Source organism: Cinclus cinclus, chromosome 9 (assembly GCF_963662255.1).
Source record: "Cinclus cinclus chromosome 9, bCinCin1.1, whole genome shotgun sequence".
Lineage (NCBI taxonomy): Eukaryota > Metazoa > Chordata > Aves > Passeriformes > Cinclidae > Cinclus > Cinclus cinclus.
The window spans coordinates 24,130,549-24,151,733 of record NC_085054.1 but is presented as its reverse complement, the minus strand read 5'-3'; the positions used below and the strand labels follow the sequence as shown (position 1 = coordinate 24,151,733).

At 40.2% G+C, this 21,185-nt stretch overlaps 1 protein-coding gene across 1 annotated transcript in view; it reads left to right on the top strand.

Annotated features, from left to right (window-relative positions):
* LOC134047144 (von Willebrand factor D and EGF domain-containing protein-like) overlaps nucleotides 1-21,185 on the top strand; it is a 161,844-nt gene that overhangs the window by 79,024 nt on the left and 61,635 nt on the right. Inside the window, exons 12-15 of the mRNA XM_062498093.1 lie at nucleotides 12,130-12,266; nucleotides 13,329-13,484; nucleotides 17,856-17,960; nucleotides 20,697-20,811. Of these exons, the coding sequence (XP_062354077.1) occupies nucleotides 12,130-12,266; nucleotides 13,329-13,484; nucleotides 17,856-17,960; nucleotides 20,697-20,811 (513 nt within the window). The remainder of the gene's footprint in view (nucleotides 1-12,129; nucleotides 12,267-13,328; nucleotides 13,485-17,855; nucleotides 17,961-20,696; nucleotides 20,812-21,185) is intronic.

The window sequence follows — 21,185 nt, the reverse complement described above, 5'->3', positions numbered from 1 at the left end:
TTGTTTAGGCCAAATCTAAAAATTTTATTTTGCTGTGGCTGAAATCTCTCAGATTAGAGGAAAATCGCTTCAGTATGACCTTTCAAGTAAAAGCTAATGGGACTTTGTCTTCTTGCTGTGACATCAAATATAAACAAGGACAGAGAACAGAGCCCAGCCTGAGATTGCACAGGGAGGTGAGAACTGGAAAACAAACACACATCAGCTGTGAGAAACACCTCCTAAGTCATTGCCTTCCTCTGCCCTGACTGTCTCTTGCTGCTTTTTCATTGTCCACTTTCAAGGTTCAGCTGGACAGGCTGCTGGGCCATCTTGTCTAGACAATGATTTTTCCTGAGCTAGAGAAAAACTGAGAATAAAAAGCCCAGAAAAATTAAAACCAAGGTGATAACTGGAATGCTTACTTTTCAGCATATTCTCCCTTGTCTTTGGTATATATGCAGAGAAGTTAGGAGAAAACTTCACACAATAAATTAATTTCAACATTAACTATGGTGAGGAAAAAGTTCTGCCACAGTCTTGAGTGAAACAATGGAATGAACTGCAGTGAGGCCTATTATCAACGACTATTTATGAATTAATTTATTAGTGATTTAGAATATTTTTTATATATACAAAAATAGAAAAGCTGTTTTATATATGTGTGTGTGTGTGTGTGTGTGTGTGTGTGTGTGTGTGTGTGTGTTTGTTTAAAATTACCTGATCTTGTGAATGCAATATAAAGCAGATCTATACATACAGCCAGAGGTCAGATCCCTTACAAGGAGAAATAAAATCTTGATTCTGGCATGCCAATCACCCTGACAAAATAATACTTGGAAAAGGTCATCTAGATAATTTGGTACAGTCAATCAAGACAAGCCTTTATGGGACTTCACCTTTAGCTGTTCTTGATTTTTGAATTTCATTCAGAATATATTTAAAGATATTTGCTTGTTTTCACATTTCACATGCAGAAATGTTCTGCATAGACAGCATAGAATCATTTAGATTGGAAAGGACCTGGGAGATCATGGAATCCAACCCTTAATCCAGAACTACCATTTTCACCACTAAACCATGTCCCAAGTGTCACATCTTAGGTGGTTTTTTGAACACTTATAGGCATGGTGACTCCACCACTTCCCTGGGCTGCCTGACATTGTTCCAATGCCTGACCACCTTTCTAGTGAATACATTTTCCCTAATATCCAATTTCAACATCTCTTGGTGATGACAGCAACAAGATCCTCTTGCCTTTTACTTGGGAGGAGAGACCAATCTCCACCTGGTACAGCCTCCTTTCAGGTGGTGCAGAGAGCAATACAGTCCCCTCTGAGCCTCCTTTTCTCCAAGCTGAACACCCGCAGGGCTGTTCCCCTACATACCCCAAGGTACACGTGTGATGGGACACAGGGAAAAGCACAGCAGTACCACACATCCACAAGCAAACTCTCAAATCTCATTTCAAAAGGCTGGAAGTGCTCTCAACCAAGGTCCTGCTGACGCCACTGAAGCCAGGCTTTCACACCAGAATAGGTTATTAGAGATGAATTAAGATCAATCTCAGAAATAAAGCTGAGTGCTCCAACTAGAACAGCTTGAGCTGGGAGCTCAGGAATCCTGGGCAGGCTGGCAGAGCACAGGAAATCAGCACTGTGCAAGCACAGGCAGGATAAGCCCCTGGGCTTTGTGACTAATAAGCAGAGGTTCTGTAGGAAGGGAAAGAAAGGAGGAGAAATTAAGAATTGAGTTAGGTTCCTGCAGAACATATAAAAGTGCTGTCTCTTTTACTTTTTTTTCAAAAAGTCAGGACAGAAGATACAGGAGAATATGTGTTGATCTCAGAAATGCTGAGTTTTAAGTGCTATTGCTAGGGAAAAGTTATTTTCCAGGAGAAGCTACATGAGTAATGAAGGAGAAGGTAACTCCTTTTGCTGGCTATATATTTCCCCATCAGTTCCAAAGCAAATCTTCGACTAATTTTCTTGGACTGGGAATTATAGATGTGAATTAAAACTCCCCCAAGATCAAGAAGGCCATCAACATAATTCAAATATCTTTTCCAAGGTCACTCAACCTCAGCTACACTGCCAATACATAACAATGTATTCTGCCACTGGTTTTGGCCAGCAAACACACACAAAAAGATGGCCCTGCAGTATTTTTAGGAATCAGAATACAGGCCACAATATATTAGGAGTAATTTTAAATGAAAACACAAATAAAGAGAGAAGATGAGGAGTGTGGTTTGCAGACAGGCTTCCTCCTCTGCTCTGCCTGACTCCACCAGGAGCAGTCCAGGTGGCCAGAGCTATAATTATCCTCACATGAAAATCGCTATTTGGAGTTGAAAGGCACCTCTGAAATTTGGCAGTGCTCCAGAAGCTTAGAATTTCTTAATGTTGCTTAACATTTCCTAACCCCCACCCCCCCCAACACCTGTATAAGGTACTTAAAATGTCATTACCACCTGTAATTAAAGGCAGAATCCAATTACAGCAGATAGCAAATCAGGTTGGTGCTTACCATTTGTATATATTGACCATGTTGCTTATAAAAAAATTGGGACTAGTAAAGCACACATAGAGCAATATAATATGCAGATTGTATGAAGCTCTAAAGAGCAATTACAAGATAAAAGGTAATGAGGAATAATAAGAACAAATTAGTTTCCGTGAAATAATGACACTTGAAGTTTAAACTTCTATATGGAATGTTCTGGGGAGAAAAAAAATTAACCAGCAAAGAAATCAAAGCAAGCAAAAAAAGGAAGGTGAGAAGGGAACGCTCACCTACCACTCTTACAGATATTCCATTTTTGTATCAATACCTTTCATTGGTGTTGTTAAGAGGGGCTGTGAACCCAACTGCATTTTCAGAGCTGTGAACCACAACCACACAGGTCCCCCAGACCCATCTGCCACAGCAGCTACATCGATTACACCCTGTTATTTCTGGAATGGTTTATATAGACCTTTCTGAATTCAGCAGGCTGCTTTGGGTCCTGTTCATGTGCTGTAATTAAATAATATGAATTAAAGCACTCAATATTTATATATATATATATATGTATATATATGTATAATAAGCAAAAGTATGAGGTCTGCTATTACAGTTCCTCAGGCTGGGTCTTCCAATGGAAAAATGTGTCTCCCCCTTGAAAGAATAAGCTCAGAATTTGGATCAGACCAGGAATGGAAGGTCAGGTACATATTATAGAAATCTCACTGTTTATGTAATTGTGATTTATTTTTAGGCTTAATTCTCATTTTCAAAGAGAAAACACGAGGAAGACATTGAAAGAAAATACTTAAATTTTTCAGGATCCCCAGGTAAAAGGGGACAGAGTATTTCAATTAGCTGTGTCAAACTCCAATCTGCTTTGGAGACTTTGTATGGGAGCACACTGACTGATAGAAATACTTTTCTCCCTCTTGAATCAATTCAGTGATCTTTAAATTCCAGATCATGATGATTATGTAAGGGCTGTTAGGAAGTCAAGTAAATGAACACTTTTTGGCATTTTCAATATGTGTTTTGCTGATGTGATGCAGAGGGAGCCATCAGGGTGTATTGGCTCAATAGACACTGTCCTTGTATAAATTAGACTACACAAAGTAAAAAAAAGCATCTTAGACTTTTCAAAGGAAATATAATCCATTTCCTAAATCCCCAGGATACCTACAATGAAAAATATTGCTCATTGTGTGTAAGGCTGGTGTTCTCTGTGGCTGGGACCAGCTTGTGGTGACCAGCCCTTCAAGGGAGAATTCCATTTAATAGCACCACAAGGGGCCCAGAAACAGAGTTACCAGAAACTGTGGCCCTTTCTACAGGAACTGATAATTTTTTTCAAATTGCTTGGGTTAGTAAACAAAGGAAAAACAACCAAGCTTTTTGCTAATGTGGCAAAATATGTTCTATGGCAGAGAGGATGCAGTACATTTTAGCAATTCCATTGATTTTTCAGAATTTGATTTCATAAGAAGAGTCAAACACGCTTGTGAGAACAGCAAAAACCATGCTTACTGTTTCAAACTTCTCTCACCAAACAGAGTACTATTGCTACAAAGAAATGTTAAATTGCATTATTCCTTAAAAAGCCCTTCTTCTTTTCAAATAGTAAGTCATTGGGCTTAATTCTACTCTTCATTATAACAATCCCATTGACTTTGGTGGACATAGTATTAACAAAGTCACAGTTCCTATCACTCTGATGAAGTTACGCTATCAAGATAAAAATCAGGTCTCTTTTTCACAAATGTTTTTTTGTTTTTTCTTTTTCTCATACTAATTGTTGCCTTTTACATTCCACAATGTTGAATTTTCCTGTCTATCCAACTGAGGGAGGTTTGAAACTTTCCACTGCCTGCAGCCTCCCTGTTCCCTCTCATGTGTCCAGGTTCACTTGACAACTCATGGGTGTAAGGCAGTGTTCTTGTATGAAAGTTTAGAAGCTGGGGCATCTGTTTCTATCAAATACATTTTTCTTCAGTAATGAATTCTGTGAAGGAGGGAACATTTCAAGCAGATCTCTATGTACCATTGCAGCATAAAACACACTTTAATACACAGCTCCCATCCCACTGGGATTGTCTTATTTACACTGGGCTTATAGATATTAAGGATATATTCTTATTTCCTTTAAGCTGACATTAAAGAAGTCTCACTAAGATATCAATACTCTATAAAAGCGGTTCTGTACAACTTGAAAATGAAAACTTTCCTTTTGAGACCTGTTATCTCCACTTACTATGATTTTTTTCCCCCAGCTTACCAAATAATATTGGAAAGTAGATAAAGAATAAACATGAAGATATCTTATGCAATTCAAGATTACATTGGGTCCAGTTAGTCAGCTTTTTCCTAGTTAAAACTATTTATAATTTAATGCTGAAAGAAAACTGGGGGAAATATATTTTAAATGTTTATTTACAAAACACACTTTCCTTCTCTCAGCCATCTACAGAGGAGTGGTCCTCATCATCATTGAGGCCCTGGCACAGGTTACCTAGAAAAGCTGTGGATTTCCAACTCTGGAAGAGTTCAGGGCAGGTTGGATGGGACTTGGAGCATACTAGAAGAAAAAAAAAATATTCTATAGTATCTTCAGAGCTGGGCCATAAAAATTTACAAAAATACATTGTTCTCAGGCTAAAACAGAGCAACTACTCGCAGACATAATTTTAAAAGGTATAATGATTAAATATCAAGATTTGAGATTACTTGTCAAAACATCAATTTTTGAACATAGGACTTGTCACCTTTTGAAAATAGCACTCTTGTTCTTTTAGAGGAATGAACACCTCCAACAGCAAAGTTTTAGTAAGAGCTAGAAAATTTAGAAAAGAAAAATAGTTTAGAATCAAAAGAGGAAAAAAAAGCATGAACTTTAACTACCACTGATGCATCCTCCCTGACACCCACACACTCTGCTCAGAGAAACATTTTTCTCAGTCACATCAAATATACTTGTGGGCAACTCTCAGGGATTGGGAACTTCTTGCTAGTTTTGAAGTCTTTCTTCTTTTCATAGCAGTTTTACTTTAGCTTTTGCTGGTGCAGATGCAATAAACAAGCATTGGAAAAGGAAAACATCAATACCAGCTTTAAGCTACTGTTTTAAGTCCTAGTTCTTTCCAATTGAGGCACAGACCTGGCTGAGCAGGAAGAGGACTGACTATTAGCTTGATAGTTACAAAGTCAATAGAAAACAAATTTTAAAAGGATATCAAATCCTCATGATAATGGACATGGAAGGTTGCATGCTCAGTGATCATACTATTCCCTGCAAACTAAATCAGGGAGATCAGTCTTTTCTACAGATTAGTATATTTGCTTTAATGGAAAATGAAAACAGAGTAAACAGTCCAGTGAAACATGTAGCCAAACAAAAACATTTTCTGAAGAGCATAGTATTAAATTACTAGGAAAGTTTAAAAAATTATAGGTCTCATTCAAAGTCACCCAAGCCAGACATCCCAGAAGCACACCTACAACTTTTTTACATGAGGCTGTTCACAGGTACCACAGGAAATCTCAGCCTTAAATCTTGTTAAAGCCAAAAGAAAACAAAAAAGCCCTGAAAAAACAACCTCCTTTTCCAAATACTCACAATGCACATCCAAGATAACAAAGTCACAACAGTTTATAAATTAGAATTAAAACTTGAAAACAATTCAAGGTCTGATTTAAGTTCACCAAAGCAAAAAATTCAGAGCAAACCTTTAAGGACTTTACATCATATTTTATGTTGTGTAAAGAGCCCACAGTCCACCAGATACAGAACATTCAACCAATTGTGAACAAAACCCCGAGTGTAATAACCAGATTTAAGCTAATTCAATAACTTTAAACTTGGGAAAAGAATTAAAACCATCTAATTGGGCACTAGAGTGGACTTAAGGACCAAGATGACACCACGGTGACCCAAATCCTTTTTGTGGCATCACTGCACTCACTCATAGGAAGCCTCAGCCTAAAGTGCCATTGAGGGACAAAACCAGACCTGCTTTAGTGTGCCAGTGAGCACCATGTATGCACAACCAGAGGTTACCTCTCCAGGCCATCTGCAAAAGAAGAAATATTCTGTACCCAACAGCACAATCCTTTTCTACTGCTGAAGTGCATTGCTAGCAAGCCTTTTAAAAATAGAAGGATAAAATAAACCTAAAATGTCATAGTGAGATTTCTAAAGGAAAAAATAATCTGCCATATTGTTGCAGCACATGGATGCTTTCAGTGTGAAATTGAGCCAGGCCATTTCTCACATGCAGAAAGTTCTTGCAAAATGTTTTTCCCCCACACTCTCTCAGGGCACATTTCTGCAATCCATACTGGTTACCAGAGACCCTCAAAGCAGAAAACCAGATTCACTCCATGCCAGAAAAAGGTCATATATCTAGAGTTTGCTACTGTGGAAACAGAGTTGTTTAGGTTGGAAAAAATCCCTAAGGTAGGTGAGTCCAACTGTTAATCCAGCAATACTGAGCCCAGCACTAAACCACGTCCCCAAGTGCCACATCTACACAACTTTTAAATACCCCCAGGGAGGGTGACTCCACCACTTCCCTGGGAAGCCCATTCCAGTGCTTGGCCACCCTTTCAGTGCAGAAAGTTTTTATAATATCCCATCTATACCTCCCCTGCTGCAATTTGAGTCCATTTTCTTTTGTCCTGTCACTCGCTAGTTGGGAGAAGAGATCAACCCACACCTTGCCACCACCTCCTTTCTGGGAGTTGTTAGGGAGATGGTCTTCATGAGCCTCCTTTTCTCCAGACTAAACACCCCCAGCTCCTTCAGCTTCTCTGGTCCCCTGAGACCTGGGTTTGGAAGCAGGAAAAAACCACAGTTTTCATTCAGAAGCCAGGGAGGTCACTGATGAGCAAGACTTCTGGCAAAGAGTATATGGCTGCTGATAGTTTGGCTTTTTTTTAGGGAGGATTATCAAATGAGCTTTGGGTCATGGATAGCATGAGTCCCAGGGTAATGCATTCAATGGTGATTGTGTCTATTATTACCAAAATAACATTATATACAAAAGAAATACAATATTTGTGAAAACATTTGAATGGAGGCAGACTCAGACTTGTTCTGCCCAAACTGTAGAGATAATTAAGCATCAGTTTACTCTGATACCTATGGTAGCTGGAGGTCCACATCCACAACAGCAAGCTCTGGCATGGAAAATTGTTCAGTCAGCTGCCTGATTCCAAGGAAGGGCCAATTGGGCATCATGGGCCATTTAATTTCACACTTCAGCAAAGATTTAACCCAACCCAGCACTTATGATCTGCTTCTTGATCTGCTTTTCATGGCTTAGATTGCTTATTTATCATCCCCTTTAAAAAAGGCAGAGCAGTTCCCTTCCTTCTCTTTATTCAAACAAAATTCTTGCTGGTTTCAATTTCAGGCCTGCTGCTCCAGCCCAAAGCCTCATGAGTAGTTTTTAAACATTGCAGAAGATAGTTTATTTGTGCTGGGATAATTTTCTGATCAGATATGTAAATCCACCATGAACCATTAGAAATCTGTCAGTAAGACTTCAATAAGTTTAGCTCTGCAATACTCCTGATTTTGTGTCTAATGTCTTCATTTTACTTCACAACTTTGCATATTATGTACATAATACACTGCAAAAAATACCTGTAAAACCAACCATGCATTTATGTGGGGGGGGGTTGCAGTCTATTGCTGTGCTCCTGGTCAGGTTTGATTCATGTAAATGATTACAGAATGAAACTGCACTGTCAGCAACTCCAAATTTACTGTTCTTTCCTGGAAATTCCTACTGGAGATGGGAGAAGGAAAGGAAGGAAAAAGAGGTGTTGTGCCTTGAGGGGCACTCAACACAACATTGCAAACCTTATTCTGTCACCTGAGGTCTGGAGGCTTTGGAGATTTCCTTCAACTCCAGACCCTTATCTCCATTTTAACTCTACACAGTTTCATTAAACACAATGTTGGTTTTTTTACTTTTTCCCCCAACATTTCCTGCTGTTCATCACTGTCTCAATGCAATGTTCTGCCAGGTGATAGATGCTTTTTTTTTTTTTTTTTGCGTTTACTTGCTGTGTGTAAAGACTAGGCACTGGAAATGCAGTGGGATGCCCATACCTGAGCCAGTGGATGTGAACACACAGCTCCTTAAATCCCCCTCTGTAGCTGCTGCACCCTGTCATACATCTGAGCCCCAGGTGCCACCCTGAGCTTCAGTTTTTAATCTACTAGAAAAAGTCAAAGCACATTCTTGGCCTATAGGCCATACAGAGAAAAGAAGGAGGGTGTTCTGCCCTGGATTTTGTTATATTTTGACATTCACATTCCCTCAACATAAATTATTAATTTTCAAATATATCATAGTTTTTACAAGCTCCTTCCAGGAAGTGCCTGATTACCTTCAGGTTTCTCTCCTCTCTAACTTGCCCCTCTACAGACATCAGACATCTATCCCAGGTCTCCACATCCTCTGCTTTCTCTGCATATCTGCACTTTTGCCCTCACTCTCACCTCTGTGATGTTTCCCAGCTCTTTATTGTCCCTGTCCTTCCCTCCAGTCTTTAGCTGAACTACTTGCAGGTCTTTTGCTGAGGTTTTCCAGGCTCTCCAATATTTCCTTCTGATGTCAGCACCTCTCTGGACTTATCAACTACCCCTCCTCTACCACTGAGCACTGAACCACAGCTCGATCCTGTACCACCAGCAAGAACAGGGTCTGGAGGATTGCGTGCCCAGCTGCCAGGAGACTTTTCCAGGGCCAATGACATGGAGATTTCACCTCCCCTGTTGGGTTGAAAATGGCTATTGTGCAACACTAGAAGGCAGAGGGGAAGACAGACAAAAACCTTCATTAAAATCAGATGCCTAAAATTCCTAAAATTCCTACACCCATTACATGTGACATTTAAATAATAAAAAAAAAGCCAGATAAAAATAACCTTTGTCAATATTTAGGTACTGCCTATACTGAGGTCTAAAGGCTGAACTCTAGTATCCGTTTCTTTAAAAAAGAGATATCCTAATTATTTTTATTTTCCATCAGACTTAAAGTTGGCAAGATGCTTATGTTTGTAGTTGTTGCCAAGTAGTATTTATATGAAGGAAAGGACTCTCCAGGTTCTCATGTCCTGACAGCAAGTAGTCTGTGGATGCACAGAGAGCTGGAAGGGGACACCAACAGGACAGCTGACCCCCACTGACCAAAGGGATACCCCATTCCATATGGAATCACTTTCAGTACATAAACTGCAGGGCCAGGGATCACTGCTCAGGTGCTGGCTGGGTATCTCTTGGCAAGTGGTGAGCAATTGCATTGTGCATCACTTGTATATTCTAAATATTTTTGTCATGGTCATTACTGCATTTTCTTCCTTTTTTCTCCCATTAAACTGACGTTAACTCAACTTATACATTTTCTCACTCTCACCCTTTTGATTATCTCCCTGATCCTGCCAGGAGGGGCTGTGAGCAACAGCCTGTGTGATATTCAGTTCCTGGCTGGGGTTAAACCCCGACAGAACGGTTTGAGAGAAATAAATACAAAGTGCTGAGCTGATACTGGAAGTCACTGGGCAAAGCATGGGGCTGGGTAATCTTGCCCTGACCCTGACACTGGAGTGAGGCCATAAAGATGTAAGGAAACCCTTGGGGAAGGGCAGGGGTTTAATCAACGAGCAACTGAGCTGAGAGTGCTTTCGTGGAACAGGAAGGGCTGCAGGAGCACATTCCTGTGCCTCACTCCTTCCCAGGCTCTGAGATTCTGCTTCATCCACAGAAGCCTGAAAATCTGCAGTGCTAATGAAAACATTAATGCAGTCCGAGCTACATCAGTACTAGTGGGGCTAACTATTAAAATCGCATGAAAAACATAATGAAGCTTTTTTTTTTTTATTTTAATGCATTAACCACAGAAGAAGGCAATTTATCAAAACCAGTCACCACATCTGACTAATAGTTTTTTACATTACAGTAATCCACCAGTAACTGATGAAATCTGATAAGCTATAAACAATTTCACTTCTTGTAAAAACTGCAAAGTGTCCAGCAGTGTTGGCAATACTGCTGAAATAAAATAAATTTTAAAAAATAAAGAAAAGCTAAAAGCACTTCAGAAGTGCAGGGGGGAAAAAAAGTATTTTCATTATTTTTCATGTTTATGTTGCTTTCCTTCCTTCTTTTCTCTGGAAAAACACGAGTAGTGCAGCTCTATTGTTGCAGGCAGCAATCTGGTGGGATGGCAGTGTTTAAACAGCATTTTCCCTAATTACAGCCTAAATGGCAGAGCCCTAAAGGAATAGCGAGGTGCTGGGAAGGTTGTCAGCTCTGCTCAGGGCATTTTGCCCCTCAAATCAGAGCTGAAATGATGTACCATTAAAATATTAGATGATGGAGAGCTTCTGTTTTAGCCAAGCTACAGCCCAAATAAAACTGATGGGTAGTATTGCTTTTCCAGAGCAGTGGTGATGGGGCAGGGAAGAGGTAGCTAAGCAGGGATAACAACTGGGACTCCACTCTGCTGGTGATCAGCATCCCTCCCAGGGCTCCTGGTCATGCCCCTGATATTAAGTGTTGTTCAGGAGACAAGAAGAAAATTTTCAGCTTTGTGTTGCCTGTCATAGTAGTGGCTTCTCCTGACCACTAGAACTGCAAATAGTATAAATGAAAATATGTAGCCATGATCCCAACTGACTGTTATTATTGATGTATGGTATTGAAGCCATTCTGAGTGTTGTGCTACTCAAGAGCTGGTTCAAATACCTACCAAATTATAATTTTTCTTAATTAAGATGTGAATATTTGCATTTTTTTCTCTGTAAAAATAACCCCAATGTGAAAGCAATGAGAAATTTTAAAAGGTGAATATCCCAAGTACAACAGAACCCAAATGAAACTTAACCTGAGAACCATAAAACATTTTAAAAACAGTAATGGGTGAAAGTCAACCTTGTAAGGGAGCCAGCACAGGCTGTACACCACTTAAGCTCTACTTAAGGCCTCAATGTAGGATTTAAGTGGAACTTAGCTGGTGCATGACCTTTGTGCTGACATTAATGCTGTGCATTAATGATTTAACCCTTACAAGAAAGCATTATTTTGAGAACACTTTTACTGCCACCAATATTTAGGGGAAAAAAAACCAAACAACACAGTGAAAACATGGGACTGGTTTTTACCCTGCTTTTTAACACTCCAGAGATCCTGGTGGCATGGTCATCTCTTGTTCCCACGTTTCTCTATGCTGTGGGATGAGGTCTTGTCCTCTCAGCTGTGCTCCCATCCTGCTGCCTGGGTCAGCAGAGGTTTTACCTCTCTTACCTGAGTCAGCAGATGTGTTCCACTGGATACTTAGGTCAACAGAAGTTTTAACCCTGGAGACCTTTTAATACGAAGCCATGGCTTCATTGAATTGATTCAGAAGATTGTTAACACATCTTGCAGCACTGGGTGCACAGGATAATATTTAATGGAAGTTTGCTGCTTCCCCTCCTGACAACTGTTCTTTCTCTGCCTCAAGGGATGCAAGGAAGACCCTAAGGAAAAGTATTAAACCACAACAACCAGCAACTACAGCAAATCTCTGGTGAAGCAGAACAGAACAGCATGTAAGTGCTGCTCCCTAAAGCTTTGTGTCTCTCTCACCCTTGCAGAGCAAGCTTTGGAAATCACGGGCTTGGAGAACGGGGGCCTCTGCGACATCCGTGCCTCGGACTGCAGCAGGGTCCAGGTGCTGGGGCTCGGATTCAAGGACTCTCCCAAGCTGCACTGCCAGGTCACCAGGTTAATCGTAAGCAGCCTCCCATTGTTTCCTAAAATACTGATGATACAGTCAAACCTTGACATGTTTATATAGTAATATTTTACTCTGATCTGTGCTACCTCCCCTCACTGCTTCAGCAGATTACAAGTACCTTCCAAGTCCACTGCCAGTGTGTTTCCTAAAAGTGAGAGCAGCTGAAGAGGCTCAGAGCTTTCCAGGACTGGTTCCCTGGAAATGTACAGCTATGAGTTCCTGCTCATTATTTCAGTGGAGTTTTGTTTGACTCCTGCTTGGTTCAGCTGCTCTGTAGTCCATTGAAGCCTGAAATCATAATATTACCTCTCATTTTGTACATCTGGAATCACTACACTTGTTTTCCTAAACACATTTAAATGCTAAGTTTTGTGGTTGAATATAGGGTTTCCTCAGCACAGTTACAAAGGCTCTTATTTGAATTTTCTTAGTCATACTTCAACACCAAATCAGAAGTTTTGATGAGCATCAAACCCATCTCTTACGCTAGCACTGTAATTTTATCATAAACAACTGTACACAGGCAATGCTGCAACTGAGTTATTTGGTGGATCAGCATCCTCAGATATGAAATGTTTGATTAAACTCATAAATCCACCTCAGAACAGACACTCAGCCTGACTCCCAGTTGGTGCTGGCACGTTCACTAGGCACAGCTGAGATTTGCTGTGCCCCTTTAGGGCTCCATAGGCTCTTACCAAGTTGGAATGTTTTGTGCAGCTGATCTGGAGGAGTAGCTGACATCACCTTCAAGGAGCCACGAGCTGGCTGCTGAGCTGCAGGAGGAAACACAAAGTTTCTCGATTACATCACCCTGTCTCATCCCAGATGCTCATCCCAAGTACAGACCACAGCACTTCCTAAATCAATAGATCGCCTTCATGCCTAGCTTAACATGGCTTCCCTTTTACTGTAGCCATAGTAACAGCACGTTTCCTTTTAAATAAACCACCTAGGAATGCCTTATATTATCGATTAGAAATATAAACATAAATTGACAACTGGAATCTCTTTATGAGCCTTCAGTTTCTGCACTCTCCCTCTGCTTTACTGTAGCATCTCAATGGAGAATGGATATCAAGAGAACAAGAAAGCACAAAAGCAGATTTTCTGAGCTCTGAGGCTGTTGACTGCCAGATCCCACTCCTGAACATCACAGAGGATGTGCATTTCGTGGCCAGTGACGAGCCGTTCGCAAGATGGCAAGTGAAAGTAGGAATTTTATTATGTTTCAAACAAAGGTTTTAGAAAGAGAAAATCAGTTGTCATGGTAAATTAAAATGAAAAGCATAATTTGCTTCCTTTCAGAAATTAAAATGCCTGTAGAAATACTCATACTGATATCACGTAGAGGAAAAAAAAAACCACCCCACCAACCAAAACAATGAGCTAAACCCAGGTGTCTCCATAGCCAATCCAAAAGGGCAAATTACAACCACTTCTAGAGGTAATCACCTGAGACTGATGTAGTTGTGCTAATCAATTGTTAATCATTAGTATTCCATTTCTGAGAACCCCAGCTCAAGCTCCTGATTAGGCAGCAAGTTGTCAGAGAGCTTTGATTCCCTGGGTGCATGAGCAGTGCATGCAAGGGCTGGCTCCTGGGCAGGCTTGAGGTGGGATGTCACAGTCACAGTCATGGTCTGAATAGCTGCAGGAAGAAGCATGTGCAGTATTTGCTTGTTCTGGGTTCTCTGCTGCAGTTTTAGCCCCTTTTATTCACAGAATGGTACCTATTTTCTAAATATCCCCAGGAAACAACTGCCTTCCCAACCCAGTGTGCCTGCTGCCTTTGGTCGCACGCTAGGCCTGGTTATTTTCCATAGATCAGTTGTTTTTTGCAAGACTGAGATCTTTTAAAGGCTCTGAAGCTGAGAAGGATATATTGCCATTGTAGGGAGACTGCAGATGTGCTCTGAAAATTGCAGCATGCAAAATGAAACACGTAAAACACTCCCCTCACCACGGAATTGCTGCCTGTCCTGCACCCTGCAGCCACCTGCACCCCAGCTGGGGACATGTGCTGCCACGTGGCCTGGGGGAAACAAAAAGATGTTTGAAAGAGCACATCCTTTATTTTAAAAAGACTGGGATTTGGGAGCTTAAGACATTAGGGTAAAACCCTGTGGGTGCAGAGCCTGACTGTTTGCTGCTGGGGTGGACCTTGGACCTTCCTAGTGTCACACACCTGGGCTGAACCAGGAGGCAAGGTCCTCTGCTTAGGGCTACCAAATTTCTTTAAAAATTTGCCAGCTGTGAGATAAAATGCTGCCTCATGGTGGAAGGATCTGAGAGGGAGACACCCTGGGTGTTCCTGGCCCAGGAGGACAGCTAAAATCCTGTATGAGCACAGGAAGGTTTCCCCAGTGTTCCCAGGACAGAGTCCTCACAGCACAGGTCTATTACAATTCTGATTGTGTTCAAGTGCTTCCTTTCAGCCCTGAAGAGGTCTGTACAATTATTCTCATTCTTTCCCCTCAAAAACAGCTACAGAAACCCTTTCTATACACTAAAGCCTCCAGAAAAGCTCTGCACCTGTAAGCTTTCTGCCCTTTCCCTCTCCTTCAAACCCTGCAGAGGAACCAGGCTGACAGCTACGCAGGGAATGCTCAATTAAATCATCTCAGTCTGCACGTGAATCTGGTACTCCTGTGGATCTTTTGATGAACAAATTGGGAAGGCAGAGCCCAGTGCTCAGTTTCAAAGGCAGCTGGCCTTACATGGCAGCACAGAGAACAAAATCATGGAGCTTTTCAAGATAAAAAATTACTTTCAATTAATTCCACAGGTGTTCAAAAAATCACGTTCCAGAAAATTCCTCTTAAGACTTACTGCAACTCATAACACTTTTGGATGATCTGGGTTACGTATCTATGTATCTACTTTTCAAAACATAGATAAAGGATTTTTCAGAACCAAAAGTCCACACAATTCTCTCTGGAAATGCCACTGTTCAATATGTTTTCAGAATCTCTCCCCTTTCCCAAATCATATTTCAAAGGAATCATAAAAATTTCACTACAGCTTTTTCACTACCAGCACTGGGGGAGCAGGAGATTTCTCAGTGCTCTTTCATTTAGTCTCCTCTTGTATGCATGTTTCAGATTTTGCCCATTGTTTCCATGACATGCTGCTGAACACAGATAAGAAAGCACATGTGGCTACACCAGGGTGTTTGGCATAATTAATTGAGATATCAAAATACAAACCCATGCTTGGGCAGCAGATGACTTGAGCTGTCCAGGCAGATGCCTGGGTGAAGAGGTGAAAGAGCTTGGCAGACTCTTACCTAATTTGGGAAGCAGCTCTCATCCTTTTCATTCAGTTGCTGTTGCTGAATTTCTCTAGAATAGAAAAAAATCACAAAAGAATTCAGTGAGGCAAAAAACTGAATTTGAACTCAGCGCAGTTTTACATTTTTCATTTTTCTTTTTTTAGAAACTTTCATACAAAGTCTATGTAGTGTGATGCCAATAGCCAAGACCATTTCATGATGGATGGAAAATCTGAGGCAGAAGCAACAGAGGTTCCTGATCATCCTTTGCATTTATGCAGAAGCAGCTTCTTCTTTCCAGATGATACCTATGCCCAAGCAAACAAAGCCCAACTCTAAGTGGGTTTTTGCCTCTTAAGGTCCAAACAAATGTAAGGTTTTCTCAGCTTAGTTCTCATCAAAGTGTTTGTTCCACATCACTAAGATGACTAATGAAAAAGCAATTAAAATAGCTATAAACCAATCCAATTCTAAAAAGAGACCAAAATAGATGTTTATAATAGAATGTAAGAAAAAAAAAACACAGATAAAAAAATAATCAAATTACAAGAGTTACATTTCACTCACAATGCTCACTTCAGATAAAACAATTACTGCCATTTTACAGCTTTTTATATTTGCCCCTGTCTAGCCATTTTTTCACCCATTATTATTGCACCAGTATTGAGAAAACATTGGACACTCTGGTAAAATAATGACATTAAATTTAAATTGCATTAGGAATAATACATTCTTAATGGAAGTTTGCTGCCAGAGTCTTCCAGTGAAGAGCAGGTCTACAGGGGGGCTGCCTGTCTCAGTTTTTTCTCAAACTGCAGGAGAAAATCTTTATTTCTTTTAAAAGCATTTTTACCTGTAGTACACTACAGTCTAATATGTCAATAGCCTAATATTTTCCTTAAACCAATGAATTTTGCTAGATCAATGAATTTTACTGAATTTTTGGACCAATTTATATTAGTCCAAAGAAGTTATTTCACTTCCACAGTTGAAGTTGTGAATATTCATGAATACTGCCTGTTCCTGTCCTTGTGGTGGTTTCTGCAGACACAAACACTGAGCTCACAGTGCACTTTGAGCTGAGAACCATCCCGTGTGACACTGTGTGAGAATCTGCTCTATTATCTTCCATGAACTTTCAACCACTTCATGATAACTTGTTTTCTATGAAACGTACTAAGGTTTGGGGTTTTTTCCTCTCTGTACTGTTCTTTATCTTTGTTCAATTTAACTTAACATTCTTTCTGTGAACTGAAAGACTTTATTGATTGATCAAAAACTTTATGGCCTCAATCTTGTAAAAATCCCCTGCAAAGGGACCGAGCATGTTTCAGCTTTGTGGTCTCAGGAGAGATGGAGGAGGGTTGGGGATTTTCTTTTAATAGCAAGAAAACACAGGGGTACTGATGAATCCAAAGCAAACCCTGATAGATTTGCTAAATAGCAGCTTTATTTTGACTGTGAGAAGACAAAACCTGAAAAATACCTGACAGAAGGGCCTGGCTTTCCTGTTGGTTCTCATCAGTGTCTACAGCATGGCCTTCCCCAGGGCTTTGGGATGCTCTTTAAAGTTCACACCACTTAAGACATGTCACAAAGCATTCTCAAAACCTAACCATTATACACACTTCTCTGGTAGCTTTTCATTTTTACTGTGGAAAAAAATAAAATATAAATGTACTCAACACGTTTGTATTGTGTAAGCATTCTTATACCAAAAAAAAAAAAATAAAAAGTTCAAGGCTTTCTGAATTACCCACAAGTACTCATTATGACCTGGAACAGGTGGCTGCTCTACCTTCCTACAGAAATGAGACATATTGTCCACCCTGGCAGATTTTATAAGGTTAATTTCAAATAAACTTTTGTATACACTTTTTTTTACCCCCCACTTTCAGGGCAAGGACTTTACTTACTGATTTGCTATTAGTAAAAAAGTAGTTCTGAGCTGCAGCCAAAAATGTTAATTGTGTTTCACAACTCCTTGAAATCTCCCTTGTAGTACTTAAGTAGAGCTTCCATAAGGGTGTCAGAAAAAAGAAAAAAACAAAAACCCTTCAGGATAAAACCTAATAGCAATCAGAAAGCTGAATGCTAGCTGAGCCAAAAAGATCTTTTGGTTATTAATGAAGAGTTTCCAGTTTGGAGCATTAAGCAATTTGTTAGCTCGCAGAGCCACTCACAAGTGGTTTAATTTATCTTGCTGGCATGCATCCAGTTCAAGGGGGCAGTGGTATATGATCCACAATGAGCAGACAGTCTCCATATGGAACATTATTACTTATAAAGATGATTTTTGTATCATTTAGATCACTAACGATGGCTTCCAGTACAGTAATTCCAGAGTGCTGACCCTGTACGACGCGGTCTGCCAGGTCTGCCAATTCCATCCGACCGGACTTTGTAAATTAAAGGTAATTCAAAGATCATAAAGGTTTAATACGGATCGTTCATCTCTTCCTTAGCCCTCTCCCTCCCTCTGATGTGCTGTATGTAATAATTGCTCTGGAAGAGGAAAACCTATTTCACAGATCAGCTGCACAGCCCAACACTTTGCTTTTCTCTTTCGCAATCTCACGTCTGTCCCATGTCTGTGATATTTGATTTCTTTTTCATATTTACGTGGGGTACGAGCACCTGATAGAGCATGCTTTATGACGGACCTTCCTCATGCAAACACCTCAGGAAAGTCCATGACTGGCAATAGTTATCCTTTGCAGCTGTTAGTGGGAGTAAATAAGAGTGAGGAGCCTGCCCTGAGAGGCTTAACTTCACTTCTGAAGTGTCTCTGCTATTTACTCTCTCCCAGCCTGTTTGGTGAGGGTATATCATTTCTATTCCCATTTTCTGCTCAGCAAGAGGCACACAAAGATGCATCTTGTACAGTTTTTGTCATGTGAGAACACCCTTGAGAGAACATAAACCATTCTTGCTTGCATTAAACACTGCTAAGAACAAACATATAGTATTTTGACAGTTTCAGAACCGTAACCAAAAGTCTAGAGCTACATTTTAAACTGCCAGCATGTTAGCAACTGCCTGCAGAACGCTATAACCCTCTGTTTTCCTGGGGAAATATTGGTGTAACATCCCCTATAAAGATCTCCCCTTCTGTTTTTTCCAGAGACCTGCACTAAGCAAATTATCTGGTTTGCAGTGGGGCTTCAAAAAAATTTTGGAGGGTATTAGGTGGGCTCTTTGAATGTGCTGATCCTGCTTTCCTGCCCTGAGGCAAGTATGAATTAATAGGAGGCCACCAGTCTGGTTATTTCATAAAATGAAGATTAATCAGGTACATCTTAACTCATTTGCCTCACTGTTCTCATTAATGCTAATGAGAAACTACAGTTTCAAAACCTGCACGGATTGCAAGCATAAAACAGTTACCAAAAATTTTTAAAAGTTCACCTTTTTTTCAAGTAAGTGAGTGAATAGAAGTTATTTTATAAGCCTGTGTGGTTGTTTAACCCTGACTGGATGTCTCAAAGTCCTTCCATCACTGCCCTCAGAGAGATAAGGGCAGGGAAACCCAACACAGGGCAAAACCACTTTAGTTTCAGATTAAAATACCTGTTTCAGAATAATCTCACTTAAAGCCCTTTTGTCAAAGGCTTTCCTTATTCTTATGTTTTTGAAGCTCAGAAATGCATATGGTCTCTCAATATGGAGTTCTCCAGGGGTTATAATAATTTCTATATTCTAATATTTAAGAAGCTTCAAGGGAATACTTGAACTAGGCTTCCAATTGCATCCGACCACAGTCTAATTACTCCTTCTACATTACTCTGCAACACCTAAATTAGCTTCAGAAAAGGTGTTTCAATTAGGAGACATTTTATATCAGCCCATTTTGCATCCTTTTATGGAGCCCATTCTGTACCACACTGTATCATATCAGAAAAAAAAGCTTCTTTTCTTTTTTTTTTTTCATCAGAACATCAAGCCTTGAAAACAACAATGTAATAAAATCTAATTACCATCAAGGTTTTAATGCTGGAGCTCTGTCATGTTCTATCATGTCGTGGCCATTATGAGAATGCTTTTTGTTTCTCTACCTTACCCATTACCCCAAAGTGGTATTATTGACTAATGCAGTTTGCAAAAGAAGTTTGAGACACCAGTAAAGCAGCAGATAGAAAACACAGGGCTAGTAACAGGACGCATATCGGTCTCAGAAAAACAAAGGAAGGAAAAGAAAAAATGTGTTTGGTAGCTTGTCTGTCCTGCTGTTCCACTGCAGCAAGCACATCCCAGAAGTATTCCACATTTTTCTGGGAATCTGTACGGTCAGATAAAGTCCCACCTGCCTGTGTAGCTCAACACAGACAACAAGGCTCATAGGACCAACAACAAAAACTCATAGGACCTTCCCATGGGATAGATCTTTAACTACATCTGTAAATTATGTCCCTGTGTCCCCTTCTTAGATAACCCAAGTGCCTTCAACCCACATGAGACCCAAATGGCCTCTCTGGCCCTGGTGGGGTCCCCAGCTGGGAGAGGGGCAGGTCAGCCCAAAGGCTGCTGTGCCCACAGGGCATCACCCCACAAATGGCTTTTGGGATGTCCTGCTTCACCAAGGCATCCTGGATGTGCTCAGCTCTTATCTACAGCTCCTCATGGGAGCCTAAATTCTAATGCCTTTCTTTATTCTGCTTTTATAGCATAGTTTTGCCAATGTTTATGAAGAGCGGGATTCCAACATTTCAAATGGAGCTTTTGTCTAGTCTGGGGTTTTGTGAGTCTCACGGAGCTCACCTTTCATGGATACTTGATACTCATCATATTAATAGTCACAGCTGGGAACAATGACCACATACACCACATGAGTGTGGAAAGGGGAAAAGAGTCACGTACTGTTGCATCCATCATCCATCTGTGACAAAGCAACACCTCATTGCCTAAGCTAAAACATTCAAAGCTGCAAGGATCCCAAGCTGGAACTGGAAAACTTCCACAGTTTACTTGCTGTAAGCAGAAGGCACCAAGATTTAAATTGCTGCTGTTTCCTTGTTTCAAGAGATTAGTGAATTTCTGCTTTTATCCAGAAATTATTCATTGCTAATTTCTTACCTTTCTTATTCCTTCTTTTTTTAACTGCCTTCACCTCCTACCCATTTTTATTTCCTTTTTTTATTTTTTTTTTGCAGGAAAATACATGCAATATAGATGGACTTTGTTATGGTGAAGGAGAGTCAAGCCCTACAAGCCCTTGTCTTCTCTGTGAACCTGACATTTCTAAGTTCACCTGGTCTGTTAATGAAAGTAAGACAGGGGGTTCTTTTCTAGAATTTAGAAGCACTTATCTGGGAATTTATGATGCATTTTATTAAATATATCATTCCTCCATTTAGCTAACCTGAATCTGTCCTGTGAAGTGCACATGGACTGTTTGTAGTGGGAATAATTGGGTACATCAGAAAAGCAGACTTCACTGTATGGACTATGCATCTTGTTGTGTCTTAAACCTGATAAATCTCAGATTAGTAAATGAAAAAAATGCCTGAAAATTAAAATTTGATATCCCATGCAGTGCCCAAGTCTGTCAGCTAAAGGTGATAAACCCTAAATATCTCTGTCAGCACCTCGCAGGTACAAATCTTTAAGGAGATAATTTTGGGAAAATACTGGTTTTGAAA